Source organism: Solea senegalensis, unplaced genomic scaffold (assembly GCF_019176455.1).
Source record: "Solea senegalensis isolate Sse05_10M unplaced genomic scaffold, IFAPA_SoseM_1 scf7180000015974, whole genome shotgun sequence".
NCBI lineage: Eukaryota > Metazoa > Chordata > Actinopteri > Pleuronectiformes > Soleidae > Solea > Solea senegalensis.
In genome coordinates this window covers 1-20,000 of record NW_025321534.1, presented here as the reverse complement: position 1 = coordinate 20,000, position 20,000 = coordinate 1, and the positions used below count along the sequence as shown (strand labels likewise).

General features: G+C 40.3%; 1 protein-coding gene across 1 annotated transcript; it reads left to right on the top strand.

Moving 5' to 3' along the window:
- Positions 1-872: 872 nt before the first annotated feature.
- LOC122762695 (peripheral plasma membrane protein CASK-like) lies at positions 873-19,486 on the top strand. Its single transcript, XM_044017882.1, has 3 exons — positions 873-1,602; positions 18,743-18,855; positions 19,413-19,486. Exons 1-3 carry the CDS (start codon positions 1,544-1,546, stop codon positions 19,484-19,486), a joined length of 246 nt encoding a protein of 81 aa, XP_043873817.1. The 5' UTR covers positions 873-1,543.
- Positions 19,487-20,000: the final 514 nt, after the last annotated feature.

The window sequence follows — 20,000 nt, the reverse complement described above, 5'->3', positions numbered from 1 at the left end:
GACGTGGTCTTTGTGACTGACTCAATAATGTGTCATTTCTGGTTGTTATTCCTTACTGTGGACACACACACACACACACACACACACACACACACACACACATGCACACACACTCACACACACACACGCCGCACGCACACACACACACACCAAGGCCACGGAGTGTCATGGAGGTTTCACATAAAGGCTTTTCTGTGTTACATAAATGGGAGGAAAAACAAAACCTACAGTCCCTGCTGCTGCTGCTGAGTTGATTTAATTCCATCAGATTATTTCTTGTTTAAAAATCATAAATAAAAGAATGAGCTCATCTTCTTGGGTTTAGTGACTCTGCTCAGTTATTCACCATTAATTAGGCAGTCATCTGGCAAAGTATTCATCACACCAGAGCCCATGAAATATGAATATGTGAGATTTTAACATTTAATATCCAGTCTGGACACGTGTTACATATCCACGACTGCACTTTATTTCATCCTGGTCACAAATGTTTTCCTGATTTATCTCAGAATTCTAACTTTAATCTGAGAATTATCTGACTTTAATCTGAGAATTATCTGACTTTAATCTGAGAATTCTAACTTTAATCTAAGAATTTTAACTTTAATCTGAGAATTCTAATTTTAATCTAAGAATTGTAACTTTAATCTGAGAACTCTGACTCTTTTTTCAGCTTTCTTTCATACACTCTTTATTGTTTGTTTAAATAACGTTTCTACAAAATGTGCCTTTAAAAGCCTAGTGTGTCTTGCCCGGACCAATATGGCGGTGACGTTCGTTAACGTATAGCTACGGTGGCCCTGAGCGGTCAATGCGTCGTCTCCGAACATGGCGTCCGTCAACGCCGAAGTGGGAGGAGCTTATTTTTTTTCTAGAAACTCTCTCTCTTTCTCCGTGTGTGTGTGTGTGTGTGTGAGGAAGAAGAAAACTAACTAAACTGCAGGAAAGTGATTGTGGGAGAAGGAGCCGGAGGAGCGGAGCTCTGAGAGGAGGACACCCGGCCTGTCAGTCACACCACACGGCAGAGGAAGCACGGAGGACTGCGTGTGTGGGACTCCGGGTTCAGGGCTCGAGCCAGAACGCGGCGCTCCGGTGCGGCGCTCCGGTGCGACGCTCCGGTGTGACGCTCCGTGTGTCGCCGCTGCTAAAGGCGGGAAGAACCGCGTCTTCACTGTCATGTTTGTTCGCTTTGCTTTTTAAAGCTACCGGAGGGAGAGACGGAGAGGGGCGGGGCCGTGGACTCCCCACAAACTGGATTAGTGAGCTCGATTCATCCACAGCGACGCAGCGGTTTTTTTCTGATGGGGGGCGGAGGGGGTCGACGACAGGAGGCAACAACTGTGATTTAGCAGCGTTTTTGTGGAAGTGCTGAGCAGCTGAACCGTGTGCTGCCTCCGGCTGCCCCCGCGCTCACTTCCGTCCTCCCGGAGCTTTTCACCGGGCTCGGGAAGCACAGTTTCTGGGGAGGTGTGTGTGTGTGTGTGTGTGTGAGCTGAAGAGGGGGGACGGGTTCTTCCCCTCCAGCCGAACTCGGACTTGGACTATGGCGGACGACGACAGTCTGTTTGAAGACGTGTACGAGCTCTGCGAGGTCATTGGCAAGTAAGTGCTGCGTTTAAATGGATCTGTGCACGGCCGGTCCTAGGTGTTGTGGGGCCCCTTACACGATTGAGATTTGGTGCCCCCCTCTGCACCCTCAAAGAATCACCACAGTGGTTTTAGTCAGTGTTGAGGATTTAAGAAGAATTTTGAACAGTGCTGCGTTGTTTTCGGAGAAAAGTAGCTTTAATACAATGAATGAAAAATGGCCGACTTCCTGTTGCGTTGAGGCCATGGGTCCAAGTTTCGGGAGGTTCGGTGGTACTTCATTTTGACTTGGTTTTCACCTTAGGGGGGCGCTATAGAGCCCTCCTAAGGTGGCGCATGAGTCCGAGCACAATGGCAGTATTGCATTTTGGCCACGCCTACCTCTGGGAAGAGTTTTTATGCACGTTAACGCCTCAAAAATCATCTCAAAGCCAAACGATAATAAAAACAATCGGTTCCTCACACAAATTCGTGCTGGGAGCTGTTTCGGCCCCTGACGTTCGTAATCTGGCCTTAATTACGTACAAAGTTATCGCAGTGACTGACAGTGTCATTTACATGACGCTAGAAAACAGAGTTAATATGTTAGTTTGACTTTTAAAATACATGATGAAGTGTGTGTTTTTATGTTGCGTTGGACTGAAGTCGTGTCAGTCACAATGATCATAAGTGTGTTCTCGTCTCAGTGTTAACTTTAATGTTTTACAGTAGGTCACGTAATTAAAGGGGCAGTGCTACACTGTTACGGTAACACACGCTCTTACCTAGAGATTAAAGGGCAGGGAGTGAGTCTCACTCACACACACACACACACACACTCACACACAGCTGGTGTGTTTGTGGACGTCTCACTCGAGTAAGACGAGGAGTGTTTGTCGTCGTCCTCTGTGGACACACAGTTTTATATGCAGATGTAAACTAAGGTTAGTCTGATTTTAGTCTGGACTAAATCCAGGGTCAGGGTTTGTTCACACTGTCAGAGGAAAAACAAGGTGTTCTTGGATTTATTCTAGATTTAATCCAGGATGATATTGGAGCGTCCAGACTGAAGTTCAGTGTTGTTATCTCACTTAATTCCAGGTTTATCTTCATACCAAAGTAAAACACGCCTTTAGGAATCCATGTAAAATGATATTGTTTTATTACTTGTGTTGAGATGTTGCCATTGCCTCAGATGAGGGATTGTCTTGAATTGTTATTTGTTCATGATTATTGAACTAAGAGTAAAAACGTCTTTATTCTTCACCACTTCCTTCTGCTATTGTCATGTTCTTCTCCTCGTTCCTTAATCCTGGATTCTTCTTCTGCATGTTACTATTTCCATTATTTCTGTACACACAGAGGTGTAACACTGCCCCCCACAGTCTGGAGGTCTTCGTCACACTTACCTGGACTCTTCCTCTCTCTCAAAGCTCCTCATCCATTAGATCTGAAGTTGTCTTTTGTGTCACTCATACCAACGACAGTGTGAAAACGTGAATTATAATCCAGCAGCAGGTGAATTATAGTTCAGTTTAATGTTGTGATTGTGTGCTTTAGAGCTCAGTCTAATTCTACTGACGACAATATCACTTTTTACATCGTTCCATAGCAACATATATTTTAGGATCAATAGTTCCATGTCCTATATGTAATATTAATATTATAATGTATTACTAATATTATAATTATAATATTTCTTAATATATATGACATAGAAGGTATATGTGGATATAACGCTGCACACAGCTGGACCCATGATACACTGTAAAAATAATGATTATTAGATTATAATTTTTAGATCAGTATTGATAATATTTAGGGGAATAAATCTAATGATTATCAATGCAAACACTTCATCCTGACGATGATGATGACGATGATGACGATGATGATGATGATGATGATGAGTGTGTGTCCTGTGACGAGCTGCTGTCTCAGTGACACCTGGGACTTTCCAGCCTGAGACAGCGACACAAAGCCTGAAACTCAAGAAGAGACGCAGTCACTGTCAAAGCAGCACACACACACACACACACACACACACACACACACACACACACACACACACACACACGTCGCTGCTGTTTTCATACCACACCCATATTCAACTTCATCATCATCATCATCATCATTATTATAATATATAATGTATGTGTGCACATTCTTCCCATGGGAACCTTTTTATAAACGTCTCCAGGTGTCCTGTAAACACTTTCATTCACTTCTGTTGTGGGATTATTATGGGATTATTATGGGAAAACTGCTTTTTGGGCAGCATGAGTATTTTTCTGTGGCAGTACCACGAGTGGCCACAGGGGGAGAATTGTTCTGTTACAGCAACGTCAACCAAGAAGAGAAAATAATCTCAAATCACAAACTAAACAAAGTGTGTGTGTGTGCGCGTGTGCGTGCGTGCGTGTGCGTGCGTGTGAGCGTGTGCGTGCGTGTCACAGAAACATGTTTAAACGTGTTCCCTGAACGTCCACATGTTCTTTGTCTTTCACTCAAACACAGACTTAAACACGTTCTGTCAAATCAAATACAAACGTCCTCAGTTCACCATATTATGACAATAACTGTAAATAAAAGAGAAGATATTCATTTATATTCTATTGTTACCGCAGCAGCAACAACAGTCGAAAATAAAGAGAATAAATAATAAAAACATGCATTTTTACATATGAATGTACAATTTAGAAGATAATGACTCTTGAGATTATTTTAAGTTTTAATATTTACAGTGTAAACCAAATTGTTTTCATGATCTATTCATCAGTTTTTAATAATTAAAGCAAGTTTCTGCTTCTTTACAAATACACTAAAGTATCATCTGCATAGAAAGACATGTCAAATGTCTTTCAAACTGATCAGCAACTATCTTTGTAATTGATGAATCACTTTGATTGTATTGATTTTTCAGCTTCTTTCCTGGTTTCATCATTTAAACATCACACACTGATCAATATTCTTTACACATTTTATGAGATGTGACTCGTGGATGATGAACATTATCATTATCTGTGTGTTGTGGAGTCTTGTTCACTTCTCTGCAGGTTTCTGCGGTTGTTGTGGGTTTTTTTCATTAAAACCATTAACCACCTTTAACCAGTTTGTTTTTCGGTTTCTTCCCACGAGCGACTTTGGTTTTGTTAAGTGAGAAAATATTTATTCATAGACATTTTAATGATTGTTTTGTCATCTGCTGAAAATAGTTGGAAAAGTCTAGACGCACAGAAAAGTGATTCCTGAGGTTTGTAAAGCACTCACTCACTCTCCCACACCAAACCCCACTGAGAAAACCAGTGATTTTAACCTCTCACACACACACACACACACACACACACACACACAGGAGCTGTTGATCCACTGCTGCCTCCATCACTAAGTTCCAATTTGAACTTATGTTTGTCAGATTGACCTCAGTGACACAGAGTGACCACACGAGGCAGCAGAGGACCAGCAGCTAAAATCACTGGTTTTCTCTCTGGGGTTTGGTTCACTGAGGCTCGTGACGCCACAAGCTTCGTCCTTTAAGGACAATGTGGCTGCTGCAACGTGAGACGTTTCTGTCTCTGTCTCTGTGTCTCTGTGCTGGAAACGTGTGTGCCGTCATGCAGTAGCTTCATTAATGCAAATGGATTATGTCCCAACTGACCCTGTGTGTGTGTGTGTGTGTGTGTGTGTGTGTGTGTGTGTGTGTGTGTGTGTGTGTGTGTGTGTGTTGTATTATTTGCGTGTTAATATTTTCCAAAATTCCTGAACTTCAGTTCCCATGGAAAGTTTCTGGAAAATGACCGTGAATCTCCTGTATCTTTGCAATCCCAATTCTCATTCATTCCAATAAATTCCCACCTGTTATATTTCTAAAATTCCTGTCCAATTAATTCAGGGAATCAATTCCCATGGAAAAATTGGGAAATTTCCGAAATTCCCAAACCTAAGTTCCCATGGAAGGTTTGTGGAAATGCACTGGGAATTTTCCTCCTCTTTATAACCACATGGTCAGGATAAACATCTTGATATTATCCCATGATGCTTTGCTGCAGCTGATCACATGTCAGTGTTTTCCAGTTTCTTCCCTGTGAGCCGGACTTCAGTCTGAAGTGATCTACGTGCTGCGAGCCAAAGCACACACACTGTTACCGTGGTTACAGCTGAGGCCTGATGGAACAAACAACAGCCACTGTGACACACGGGGAATAAAATAAAGTTTGTTCATCTGAAGAGAGAGAGAGAGACAGACAGACAGACAGACAGCTGTTTAATGTGCTCTCTGCTCGACTGGACTCTTCCTGCGTGACACACACACACACACACACACACAGTTAGGTGTCAGACGTTTAGTGATGTCGTTCCCATGTGTAAAATGGAGTCCATGTATTTCCTGCCGCTCATTATTGTTCCTCTGTGTCGGGTTTTAATGGCTCCTCACAGACAGGAAGTGATGTCATGTTGCAGCGATAAACACCGATTACAGTCAGTGACTTAAATATCGTGATAAAATTGTGTTGTGACTTAAATATCGTGATAATATTGTGTTGTGACTTAAATATCGTGATAATATCATACCGTGACTTAAATATCGTGAAAATCGTGTTGTGACTTAAATATCAATTGATAATATAGTGTTGTGACTTAAATATCATTGATAATATTGTGTTGTGACTTAAATATCGCGTGATAAAAAAATGACTTAAATATCGTGATGTTGTGACTTAAATATCATTGATGATAATGTGTTGTGACTAAATATCGTGGATAATATTGTGTTGTGACTTAAATATCGTGATAAAATTGTGATGTGACTTAAATATGTGATAAAATCGGGTTGTGTAAATATGTGATAATATAGTGTTGTGACTTAAATATCGTGATAAAATTTGTGTTGTGACTTAAATATCGTTGATAATATTGTGTGTGACTTAAATATCATTGATAATATTGTGTTTGAATAAATGAATAAAATTGTGAAAATCGATGGTGTTGTGACTTAAATATGCGTGATAATATAGTGTTGTGACAAATATCATTGATAATATTGTGTTGTGACTTAAATATCGCGTGATAAAATTGTGATGTGACTTAAATATGATAAAATCGTGTTGTGACTTAAATATCTGATAATATGTGTTGTGACTTAAATATCGATAATATTGTGTTGTGACTTAAATATGTTGATAATGGTTGTGACTTAAATATCGTGATGAAATATGTTGTGACTTAAATATGATAAAATGTGTTGTGACTTAAATATCATTGATAATATTGTGTTGACTTAAATATATGATAAAATTGTTGTGACTTAAATATCGGATATCGTATTGTGACTTAATGGGTGTTGTGCTTAATATTGTGTTGTGACTTAAATAATATATTGTGTTGTGACTTAAATATTATAATATTGTGACTTAAATATCGTGATAATATTGTGCTGTGACTTAAATATCGCCAATATTTGTTGTGGTGATAAAATTGTGATGTGACTTAAATATCAAATAAATTGTTGTGACTTAATATATATATTGTGTTGTGACTTGAAATATCGAATCGTGATATCGCGTTGTGACTTGTGACTTCTAAATATGATAATATCGACTTATCATATTGTTGTGACTTAAATATCATTGACTTAAATGTATTATTGTGTTGTGTGGATAATATTGTTGTGACTTAAAATAAGTGATAATCATTGTGTGTGTGACTTAAATATTGATAAAATTGAATAATATGTGTTGTGACTTAAATATAGGTGATAATATTGTGTTGTGACTTAAATATCGTGATAATATTGTGTTGTGACTTAAATATCGTGATAATATTGTGTTGTGACTTAAATATCGTGATAATATTGTGTTGTGACTTAAATATCGTGATAAACATGTGTTGTGACTTAAATATCGTGATAATATTGTGTTGTGACTTAAATATCGTGATAAAATTGTGATGTGACTTAAATATCATTGATATTTGTGACTTAAATATTGTGTTGTGTGGATTGTATTTGTGACTTAAATATAGAGTGATAATATTGTGTTGTGACTTAAATATCGTGATAATATTGTGTTGTGACTTAAATATCGTGATAAAATCGTGTTGTGACTTAAATATCGTGATAATATCATACCGTGACTTAAATATCGTGATAATGTTGTGTTGTGACAGGTGATAAAATAGGTATTTGTGACTTAAATGTCGTGATAATAATATTATGTTGTGACTTAAATATCATTGATGATATTGTGTTGAGCTTAAATATGGTGATAAAATCGTGTTGTGCGGATAATATTGTGTTGTGACTTTAATATCGCGTGATAATATGTGTTGTGACTTAAATATCGGATAATATTGTGTTGTGACTTAAATATCGTGATAAAAATCGCGGTTGTGACTTAAATATCGGATAATATTGTGTTGTGACTTAAATATCGCGATAATATTGTGTTGTGACTTAAATATCGCGGATAAAAATCGCGGTTGTGACTTAAATATCGCGGATAAACATGTGTTGTGACTTAAATATAAGTGCGATATTGTGTTGTGACTTAAATATCGGATAAAATCGCGGTTGTGACTTAAATATCGTGATAATATTGTGTTGTGACTTAAATATCGCGGATAAACATGTGTTGTGACTAAATATCGGATAATATTGTGTTGTGACTTAAATATCGATAATATTTATTGTTTGTGATAAATATTGTGTGTTGTGACTTAAATATCGTGATAATAGTAAACTTAAATACACGTGATAAAATCAAAAGTTGTGACTTAAATAATGTGATAATATTCGCGGATAATATTGTGTTGTGACTTAAATATCGATAAAATGCTTGTTGTTTGTGACTTAAATATAGGTAATAATATTGACTTAAATATCGCGGATAATATTGTGTTGTGACTTGAATATTGTGATAAACATGTGTTGTGACTTAAATTGACGCGATAATATTTCGTTGTACTAAATATCGCGGATAAACATGTAAGCGACTTAAATATCGATAATATTGTGTTGTGACTTAAATATCGCGGATAAAATCGCAGGTTGTGACTTAAATATCGTCGTGATAATATTGTGTTGTGACTTAAATATCGCGGATGACCCTAAATATCGCGGGATATTGCGTTGCCAGACCCTTAAATATCGCGGATAAAATCAAAATGCGGTTGTGACTTAACATGGATAATATCATACCGCGACTTAAAATATCGCGGATAATATTGTGTTGTGTGTTGTGACTTAAATATGGCGACTTAAATATCGATAATACTGTGTTGTGACTTAGCCATCATGTGTTGTGACTTAAAATCGCGGATAAAATCGCGGTTGTGATAATCGCGGATAATATTGTGTTGTGACTTAAATATCGTGATAATATAAAATCGCGGATAATATTATGTTGTGACTTAAATATCGCGGATAATATTGTGTTGTGACTTAAATATCGCGGGATAATATTGTGTTGTGACTTAACATCGCGATAATATTATGTTGTGACTAAATATCGCGGATAATATTGTGTGTAATTCTTAAATATCGTGATAAAATCGCGGTTTGTATCGCGGATAATATTGTGTGTTGTGACTTAAAATATCGTGGATAAACATGTGCTGTGATCAAATATCGGGATAATATTGTGTTGTGACTTCTTAAATATCGTGACTTTTTATGACTTGAATATGCGATAAACATGTGTTGTGACTTAAATATATAATATTGGTGTTGTGACTTAAAATGTAAATGCAGACTTAAATATCGGATAATATTGTGTTGTGACTTAAATATCGGATAAAAATCGCATAGACTTAAATATCGCGGATACCGCGACTTTAAAATCGCGGATAATATTGTGGTTAAAGGACTTAAATACGGATAATATTGTGTTGTGACTAAATATCGCGATAAAATCGTTGCGACTTAAATATCGTGATAATATTGTGTTGTGACGGATAATATTGTAAGTTGTGACCTCAAATATCCGTGATAAAAATCGTTGTGACTTAAAATATAAACATGTGTTGTGACTTAAATATCATAATATTGTATTGTGACTAAATATCGTGATAATATTATATTGTGACTAAATATCGTGGATAATATTGTGTTGTGACTTATAATATCGTGATAAATATTGATGTTGTGACTTAAATATCGATAAATATTTGTGATCTAAATATCGTGATAATATTGTTGTTGTGACTTAAATATCGGATAAACATGTGTTGTGACTTAAATATGATAATATTGTGTTGTGACTTAAATATCGTGATAAAATATTTTATATGACTTGATAATATGTGTACATGTTGTGACGTTCGGATCGCTGATAATATCGTATATGACTTAATATATAAGACTTAAATATCGCGGATAATATTGTGTATGTGACTTAAATATCGCGGATTAATATTGTGTTGTGACTTAAATATCTGATAAATATAGACTTAAATATGATAATATTGTGTTGTGGATAATATGTGATAAATGGTTGTTGTGACTTAAATGTATATATTTGTGACTTAAATATGATAATATTGTGTTGTGACTAAAATATCGTGGATAAATATCATAAGCTGTGACCATGTATGTGACTTAAATATGGATAATATTGCGTGGACTTAATACGTGACTTGGGTGTTGTGACTTAAATATCGTGATAATATGTGTTGTGTCGTGGATAAAATCGCATGACTTAAATATCGATAACATGTGTTGTGACTTAAATATCGTGGATAATTGATAATATTGTGTTGTGACTTAAAATCGCAAATGATAATATGTGTGTTGTGACTTAAATATCGCGTGATAATATTGTGTTGTGACTTAAATATCCTGTTAAATATCGATGTTGTGGATAATATTGTGTTGTGACTTATTGTGATAAAATCGTGTTGTGCGGATAAATATTGTGTTGTGACTATAAATATTGCGTGATAAAAATCTTAAATTGTGACTTAAATATCGTGATAATATTGTGTTGTGACTTAAATATCGTGATAATATCATACCGTGACTTAAATATCGTGATAATATTGTATCATGACCTAAATATCGTGATAATATTGTATCATGACTTAAATATCGTGATAATATTGTATCATGACCTAAATATCGTGACAATATCGTGTCTTGGTGTCTCAGAATAAAATCAAACATATTTAAAGACAAATTCTCAAACCTAAAAATAAGCTAAAGTATTTTTAAGGATTAGAGAGAACCCGTCAAAATATTAATAATGATTATTTATTTTGAAATTGATTGAAGATCAAACATTCAAATCATTTTAAATCGTGACAACATTTTCTGGACAAACATATAAAAGTCCAGATTCTGGAACAGTCAGGATGTGACACACACACGTCTTTGTGTGTCTCCCACTCGTGTCCTTGTCCTGTGTCTCTCTGAGGTTGACACTTGTGATGAAACTGAAAGTGTCCTTTCTTTCTTTTTCTTTCTTTCTCGTGGTTAAAAGTCATGTGACGTCGGTGCAGCAGTGACAGGACAGGAAGTGATGGCGTTGCCACCATCTGGAGCTCTGCAGGGGGCGCTGACGGCCTTCAGTTACATATGTTCTGTGTGTGTGTGTGTGTGTGTCAAAGTGGCCTAAGAATCAGCAAATATGCAGTAGCTGTTCTTCCTGAACTTTGTGATCAATCATATATTTGAGGAGGAGGAGGAGGAGGAGTCAGTAGTGTTCTCCTGATTTTACACACTGGTATTAACAAACACACACACACACACGTACAGCATTACTACTGAGGACACTCAGAGACATTAATACAGTCTCTGTCCCTAACCTTCACAAACATCATGGTCCGAGCGGACACAAGCATCAAAGCCAACAATGTCCAACTGTAGATCAAAGTTAGAAAACAGCATCTCCAACATTTAGTAAACGTGTTGACCAGAAGAGTCTGGTGTATTTAGAGACAGCACGTTCATGAGCACGTTCACTGGGATTGACCAGAAGAGTCTGGTGTATTTAGAGACAGCACGTTCATGACCACGTTCACTGGGATTGACCAGAAGTCTGGTGTGTTAGAGACAACGCGTTCATGACACGTTCACTGGGATTGACCAGAAGAGTCTGGTGTATTTAGAACAACACGTTCATGACCCGTTCACTGGGATTGACCAGAAGAGTCTGGTGTGTTAGAGACAACGCGTTCATGACCGTTCACTGGGATTGACCAGAAGGAGTCTGGTGTATTTAGACTTGCGTTCCGTGATACGTTCACTGGGATTGACTTGGGGTCTGGTGTATTTAGAGACATGCGTTCATGACCCGCGTTCACTGGGATTGACCAGAAGAGTCTGGTGTATTTAGAGACAGCGTTCATGACCCGTTCACTGGGATTGACCAGAAGAGTCTGGTGTATTTAGAGACGCTTCATGACCCGTTCACTGGGATTGACCAAAGGTCTGGTGTATTTAGAGACAAGGATTGACCAAGAGTCTGGTGTATTCGAACACGTTCTGACACTTCACTGTTGACCAGAAGAGTCTGGTGTATTTAGAGACAGACGTTCATGACCACGTTCACTGGGGATTGACCAGAAGAGTCTGGTGTATTTAGAACCAACGTTCATGACCGTTCACTGGGATTGACCAGAAGAGTCTGGTGTATTTAGAACAGCACGTTCATGACCACGCGTTCACTGGGATTGACCAGAAGAGTCTGGTGTATTTAGAGACAGCACATGCTTCAGGGATTGACCAGAAGAGTCTGGTGTATTTAGAACCCAGCGTTCACTGACTCACAGACCACGACTGGGATTGACCAGAAGAGTCTGGTGTATTTAGAAGAGTCTGGTGTATTTAGAGACAGCACGTTCATGACCACGTTCACTGGGATTGACCAGAAGAGTCTGGTGTTTAGAGACATATGAGATTGACCAGAAAGAGTCTGTATTTACGTTCATGACCACGTTCACTGGGATTGACCAGAGTCTGGTGTGTTAGAGACAGCATGCGTTCATGAGCGTTCACTGGGATTGACCAGAAGAGTCTGGTGTATTTAGAACCACGACGTTCACTGGGATTGACCAGAGGTCTGGTGTATTTAGAACAACGCGTTCATGACCGCTCACTGGGATTGACCAGAAGAGTCTGGTGTATTTAGAGACAGCGTTCATGACCACGTTCACTGGTTGACCAGAAGAGTCTGGTGTATTTAGAGACAGCACGTTCATGACCGTTCACTGGGATTGACCAAAGAGTCTGGTGTGTTAGAGACAGCGTTCATGACCGTTCACTGGGATTGAGGAGTCTGGTGTATTTAGAGACAGCACGCCATGACCACGTTCACTGGGATTGACCAGAAAGTCCACTTCACTGGGATTGACCACGTTCATGACCACGTTGACCAGAAGAGTCTGGGTATTTATTCATGACCACGACTGATTGACCAGAAGAGTCTGGTGTATTTAGAGACAGCACGTTCATGACCGTTCACTGGGATTGACCAGAGGGTCTGGTGTATTTAGAGACAGCACGCTTCATGACCACGTTCTGGGATTGACCAGAAGAGTCTGGTGTATTTAGAGACAGCGTTCATGACCACGTTCACTGGGATTGACCAGAAGAGTCTGGTGTGTTAGAACCACGTTCATGACCGTTCACTGGGATTGACCAGAAAGGAGTCTGCGTATTTAGAGACAGCACGCTCATGACCACGCTTCACTGGGATTGACCAGAAGAGTCTGGTGTATTCATGAGAACATTTAGAGACACCGTTCATGACCACGTTCACTGGGATTGACCAGAAGAGTCTGGTGTATTTAGAGACAGCGTTCAAGCCGCGTTCACTGGGATTGACCAGAAGAGTCTGGTGTATTTAGAGACAGCACGCGTTCATGACCACGTTCACTGGGATTGACCAGAGGTCTGGTGTATTTAGAGACAACCGTTCATGACCACGTTCACTGGGATTGACCAGAAGAGTCTGGTATTAGAGACAACGCGCTCATGAGCCACGTTCACTGGGATTGACCAGAAGAGTCTGTATTTAGTGTTCACTGGGATTAGAAGAGTCATTTAGAACACGCCCATGACCACGCTCACTGGGATTGACCAGAATTTGAGTCATGGGATTAGAGACCACTTCATGACACTGGGATTGACCAGAGAGAGTCTGGTGTATTTAGAGACAGCACGTTCATGAGAAGCATCGCCACTGGGATTGACCAGAAGAGTCTGGTGTATTTAGAGACAGCCGTCATGACACGTTCACTGGGATTGACCAGAGAGTCTGGTGTATTTAGAACAGCGTTCATGACCGCGTTCACTGGGATTGACCAGAAGAGTCTGGTGTATTTAGAGACAGCACGTTCATGAGCACGTTCACTGGGATTGACCAGAAGAGTCTGGTGTATTTAGAGACAGCACGTTCATGACCACGCTCACTGGTTCATTGACCAGAAGAGTCTGGTGTATTTAGAGACAGCGTTCATGACCACGTTCACAGGATTGACCAGAAGTCTGGTGTATTTAGAGACAGCCACGTTCATGACCACGTTCACTGGGATTGACCAGAAGAGTCTGGTGTATTTAGAGACAGCACGTTCATGAGCCGTTCACTGGGATTTACCAGAAGGATCTGGTGTATTTAGAGACAGTTCATGACCACGCTCACTGGGATTGACCAGAAGAGTCTGGTGTATTTAGAGACAGCACGCTTCATGACCGCTCACTGGGATTGACCAGAAGAGTCTGTGTATTTAGAGACAGCACGTTCATGACCACGTTCACTGGGATTGACCAGAAGAGTCTGGTGTATTTAGAGACAGCACGCGTTCAATTTAGAGACAGCACGTTCACTGGGATTGACCAGAAGAGTCTGGTGTATTTAGAGACAGCGTTCATGAGCACGCTCACTGGGATTGACCAGAAGAGTCTGGTGTATTTAGAGACAACACGTTCATGACCACGCTCACTGGTGACAATGAGAGAGTCTGGTGTATTTAGAGACAACGCTCATGACCGTTCACTGGGATTGACCAGAAGAGTCTGGTGTATTTAGAGACAACGTTCATGAGCCGTTCACTGGGATTGACCAGAAGAGTCTGGTGTATTTAGAGACAGCGTTCATGACGTTCACTGAACCAGCTCACTGACCAGAGGAGTCACTGGTGTAGAACGATGACCACGTTCACTGGGATTGACCAGAGGAGTCTGGTGTATTTAGAGACAGCACTCATGACAGCATGTTCACTGGGATTGACCAGAAGAGTCTGGTGTATTTAGAGACAGCACGTTCATGACCACGTTCACTGGGATTGACCAGAGGAGTCTGTGTATTTAGAACGCCATGACCACGCTCACCTACCAGAAGAGTCTGGTGTATTTAGAACAGCACGTTCATGAGCCATTGACCAGAAGAGTTCAGTATTTAGGGACAGCACGCTCATGGCTCACTGGGATTGACCAGAGGTCTGGTGTATTTAGTCATGAGCACGCTCACTGGGATTGACCAGAGGAGTTTGGAACAGCACGTTCATGACCACGTTCACTGGGATTGACCAGAAGAGTCTGGTGTGTTAGAGACAGCGTTCATGACCATTCACTGGGATTGACCAGAAGAGTCTGGTGTATTTAGAGACAACACGCTTCATGGGATTGACCAGAAGAGTCTGGTATTTAGAGACACACGCGTTCATGACCACGCTTCACTGGGATTGACCAGAAGAGTCTGGTGTATTTAGAGACAGCTTCATGACCACGCTCACTGGGATTGACCAGAAGAGTCTGGTAGAGACAGACCACTGGGATTGACCAGAGTCTGGTGTATCGTTCATGAGCGTTCACTGGGATTGACCAGAAAGGTCTGGTGTATTTAGAGACAGCGTTCATGAGTTCACTGGGACGACCAGAGGATCTGGTGTAGTCGATCGCATGGGATTGACCAGAAGAGTCTGGTGTATTTAGAGACAGCACGCTCATGACCACGCCACTGGGATTGACCAGAAGAGTCTGGTGTTTTAGAGACAGCACGTTGGAATTACTTCACTGGGATTGACATCTGGTGTATTTAGACATGACACTGCTTGCCCATGACACGCTCACTGGGATTGACCAGAATTTAGAGACTTTGACAGTACCACCTTGAGCACGCTCACTGGGATTGACCTGGTGTATTTAGAGACAGCGAAACCACGCTCACTGGGATTGACCAGAGGAGTCTGGTGTATTTAGAGACAGCACGTTCATGACCACGTTCACTGGGATTGACCAGAGGAGTCTGGTGTATTTAGAGACAGCACGTTCACTGGGATTTCAGTTCAGTGATATTTGTGTATTAACTTTATGGAACATTTGTCAACTTCATTCTAGTTTTGTGCCCTTTTGTTTTCGTCTTTGCAGAGAACTGTGATTACTGACCAGTGAAATGGTCCTCACAGTCCACTGACTCACACACACACACTCACACACACTCACACACACACACACACACACACACAGAGAACAGAGAGGCAGTGCAGGAGGGGAGTCACTGTTATGTAAGGTCGTTTACAGCTGAAGTGAGTGTGAAATTAGAGGCAGCAGGAGTGTGTGTGTTTTCAGGACCAGAAGTCCCCATGGAGACTAAAACCTGGTCCTAATGAACCTCATTTCTGGGGAACTGGTAATGTTTACCACTAAGATTTGGAAGTAGAGTTTCCATTGAAGTAGAAGTTTCTTGTATTTGTTACATCTTTAGATCTGAGTTGTGTTATGGTTAAGGTTAGTGATGAGGCTTTGTTTAGTCTGTTTAAATAAATAAGTCTGAACATGAATAGCTGCACAAATGTGCGTTTGAGTGTGTGTGTGTGTGTGTGTGTGTGTGTGTGTGTGTGTGTGCATGTGTGTGTGTGTGCGCGTGTGTGTGTGTGTGTGTCAGTCTCAGTTCAGTGGCATCATCAAGTTTTATGGACCTGAGCTCAGAGGAAATGGCTGAGCCAATCTGCTGACCACTGTGCACTTTCTCTAACACACACACACACACACACAGAGGCAGACATGATTAATCGCAGACAGAAATGTGATCAGACTCTCCGTCAGTGAAAAGACAAATTCCTGGTTGTTTTCTTGGTGAAACTCCAGAACTCACTCTTACTTTCTTTCTTTCTTTCTTTCTTTCTTTCTTTCATCGTGGAAACTTTCATCATTGATCAGTGATCGACTGTCTGTGTGTGTGTGGTCCAAGGAGCAACAACGTCATCATAAACAGTGTTTATGCTTTAACTAAAAGTTGTGTTTTAAACACACACATGACCAGATATAATCCAGAATAATCCTCAGAGAACAGAGAACATGCTTCAGTCACAGTTGTGATGGTTTGTGGTCGACTGAGTTCTTTTTATATGTTTGTATTTTTATAAAGTGGCGTCTGCGTCACTGACTGCTGTTTAAATAAAGAGCAGTCAAACATGACCTCACACCTGTGTTTTTCCACCGTTACTGTGGAAACCAGAGAGTCTGTGGGTTCTTGTTTCTCACTCTGTGCTCTGGATTAATCCTGAGTGAAGATTAGTCTTTAGGTCAGTTTATCTGGTTTAAATAGAGGGATTATTTGTGATCATTTACTTCACGTGTGGACGTGACCTCACTGTCCAGAGATTACATTACATTACATGTCATTTAGCAGACGCTTTTATCCAAAGCGACTTACAATGGAATGAAGTACAATTAGCCAGGGGTGGAATCGAACTTGCGACCGTGATGTCTTTGGTACACAAGGTAGGGTCTTAACCACTGAGCCACTCCACCCCCAGATCAGAAACTGTGAGGAACGTCACATGACTTCCTGCTCTGGTCACATGCAGTCGCTGATTGTGCACAGTTTAGATTTATTACAGAGGAAATAAGAGAGCGCTCACTTAGTGAATGAAGAGTTAATGAAATGGTTTTTCAGCGCGTGACTGATGTTTGTGAAGAAACCACCACCTTTACATTTTATTTCCTAGAGGTTTAGAGGTTTTTTTATCCCTGTATATATATATGTGTATATGTATGTGTATATATATGTATATATGTATGTATGTATGTATATATATAATCTGTGTGTGTGTGGGCACAGTGCCGTTCATCCTCACCCTTCTGACGCTCAGAAGCTTTAGCTTGATCACCATCTGTTCAAGCAGACTGTGTACACACACACACACACACACACAGACGATGAGCTCTACATTAACATGAAGCTGATTACTGATTATTGTTTGATTGATGAAATGTAAACACACTTGTTAATGTGTTGATGATTAACTGTGAATGCACTTAAATACAGAGAAGAGGAAGAAGAAGAAGAGAAAGTTCAAAATAAAAGTAAAAGGCTGGAAATGACTTTAATTTAAAGATTAAATGCAACAAAAAGTCAGGATTAAACCTGACAACATGAATGTGTAACATTTATTTTTAAATTATGGATTAAAAAACCCAGAAACACAGAAAACCTTGATCTTTAATCCCAGGATTAAACCTGAGAACATGGATTTTTAACTTCAGGTGTAAACCCACAAAAATGTACTTTTTGGTTATATGGAAAAAAAAAAAACCTCTGGATTAAACCGGAGAACATGGATTTTGTGTTTTGAGATTTCAGGATTGAACCCTGGAACATGTATGTTTGAAACTCTCTCCTGTGCAGCTGCTGATGTTTTATTCACGACTCTGAACGAGGTTCAAGTGTCAGACAGGAAGGACTGGTGGACGCGGGTTTGAGTGGCAGGAAGTGGGCGTGATGAGTTTTAAAATAAAATCAAGCGCTCATTGTGACAGTGAAGGAGACTCAGCTGCACAGAGCGGCGGCCATTATGGCTCTTCAGTCATCGACAGTGAAAGAGCAGGAAGAGGACGAGAGACACGGATGGATCCAAACACTGTGGCAACACGGTTCACTCGTCCATGCTCAATATGATGAGTGAATGAAACTGTTACAAAAGTGAAGTTAATATGCAAAAGATAATATTTAGAACCTTGTAAAAAAAAAAAGTGCTTTACGTTCCAAACTTCAGTCTCGGCCGCGTCCCATTCTGTAAATGTCAGCAGGTTTTATGACAAGCACGAGTCTGTGGGCCGGCCTGTGGTGGGACAGGCTCCGCCTCCTCGCACATGTGAGCGCGTCAGTCAGTGAGTTAGTGACTCAGAGATTGTGTTAACTGTGTTAATGTGTTGTTGTGTGTTGTTGTCGTTGTGCAGAGGTCCCTTCAGTGTGGTGAGACGATGCATCAACAGAGACAGTGGACAGCAGTTTGCTGTCAAAATAGTGGACGTGGCCCAGTTCACCTCCAGTCCAGGTCTCAGCACAGAAGGTGAGGACAGGACCAGGACCAGGACTTTATCATCATCATGTTACACGCACATTCATTCATTCCTTCCTTCAATCTGTCCTTCATTCCTTCACTGTGTCCTTCATTCCTTCACTGTGTCCTTCATTCCTTCACTGTGTCCTTCATTCCTTCACTGTGTCCTTCATTCCTTCAACACTCTCCCACACCAAAGCCCAGAGAGAAAACCAGTGATTTAAGCTGCAGGGACACAGGAGCTGCTGGTCCTCTGCTGCCTCGTGTGGTCACTTTGTGCCACTGAGGTTAATCTGAATGAAGATTTTTAAATGCTGAATTTATAAAATCAGACATTTGAACTCAGTGATGGAGGCAGCAGTGGATCAACAGCTCCTGTGTGTGTGTGTGTGTGTGTGTGTGATGTTAAAATCAGTGATTTTCTCTATGAGCTTTGGTGTGAGAGAGTAAGAACCTTAGATATTGCTGTTTGAGAGTGTTTTACATGGATGATACACATTCACAACTTTCTCTGTGTGTGTGTGTGTGTGTGTGCGTGTGTGTGTGTGTGTGTGTGTGTGTGTCAGATCTGAAGAGGGAGGCCAGTATCTGCCACATGCTCAAACACCCTCACATCGTGGAGCTGCTGGAGCTCAGCTGAGGGAATGCTCTACATGGTCTTTGAGTTGTAAGGAGTCCACACACACACACACGCCTGCCTTTTACACACACACACACACACACACACACACAGCACCTTTTACACACACACACACAGGATGACAGACCCTGTGGTGGTTTCACATCATCAGGAACCTCTGGTATCTGAGGATTGAGGGGGGAGGGGCCTCGTGTGCAGGATTGTCCAGTTTATATGAGAAGAAAGAGATGGGATTAAGATCACAGACTAAAGATTTGTTTTCTAATCTCTATGAATAATCACAGTAACTGGTAAGACAAGTTATACATGGTTTCAGATTAGACTGAACTCTGGATGAAGGACTCTCTGATAACAAATATAATCTCCTACTTAATATAAAGCGGGGGTGTATCTGCTGTAACAGCCTGGTTTAATTGGTGCAGAAGCTTAAAGACAATAAAGAGGAGGTTTCAGTAATTGACGAAGAAGAAGAAGAAGAAGAAGAAACACAGCAGTTATTAGAGATTTAATCAGC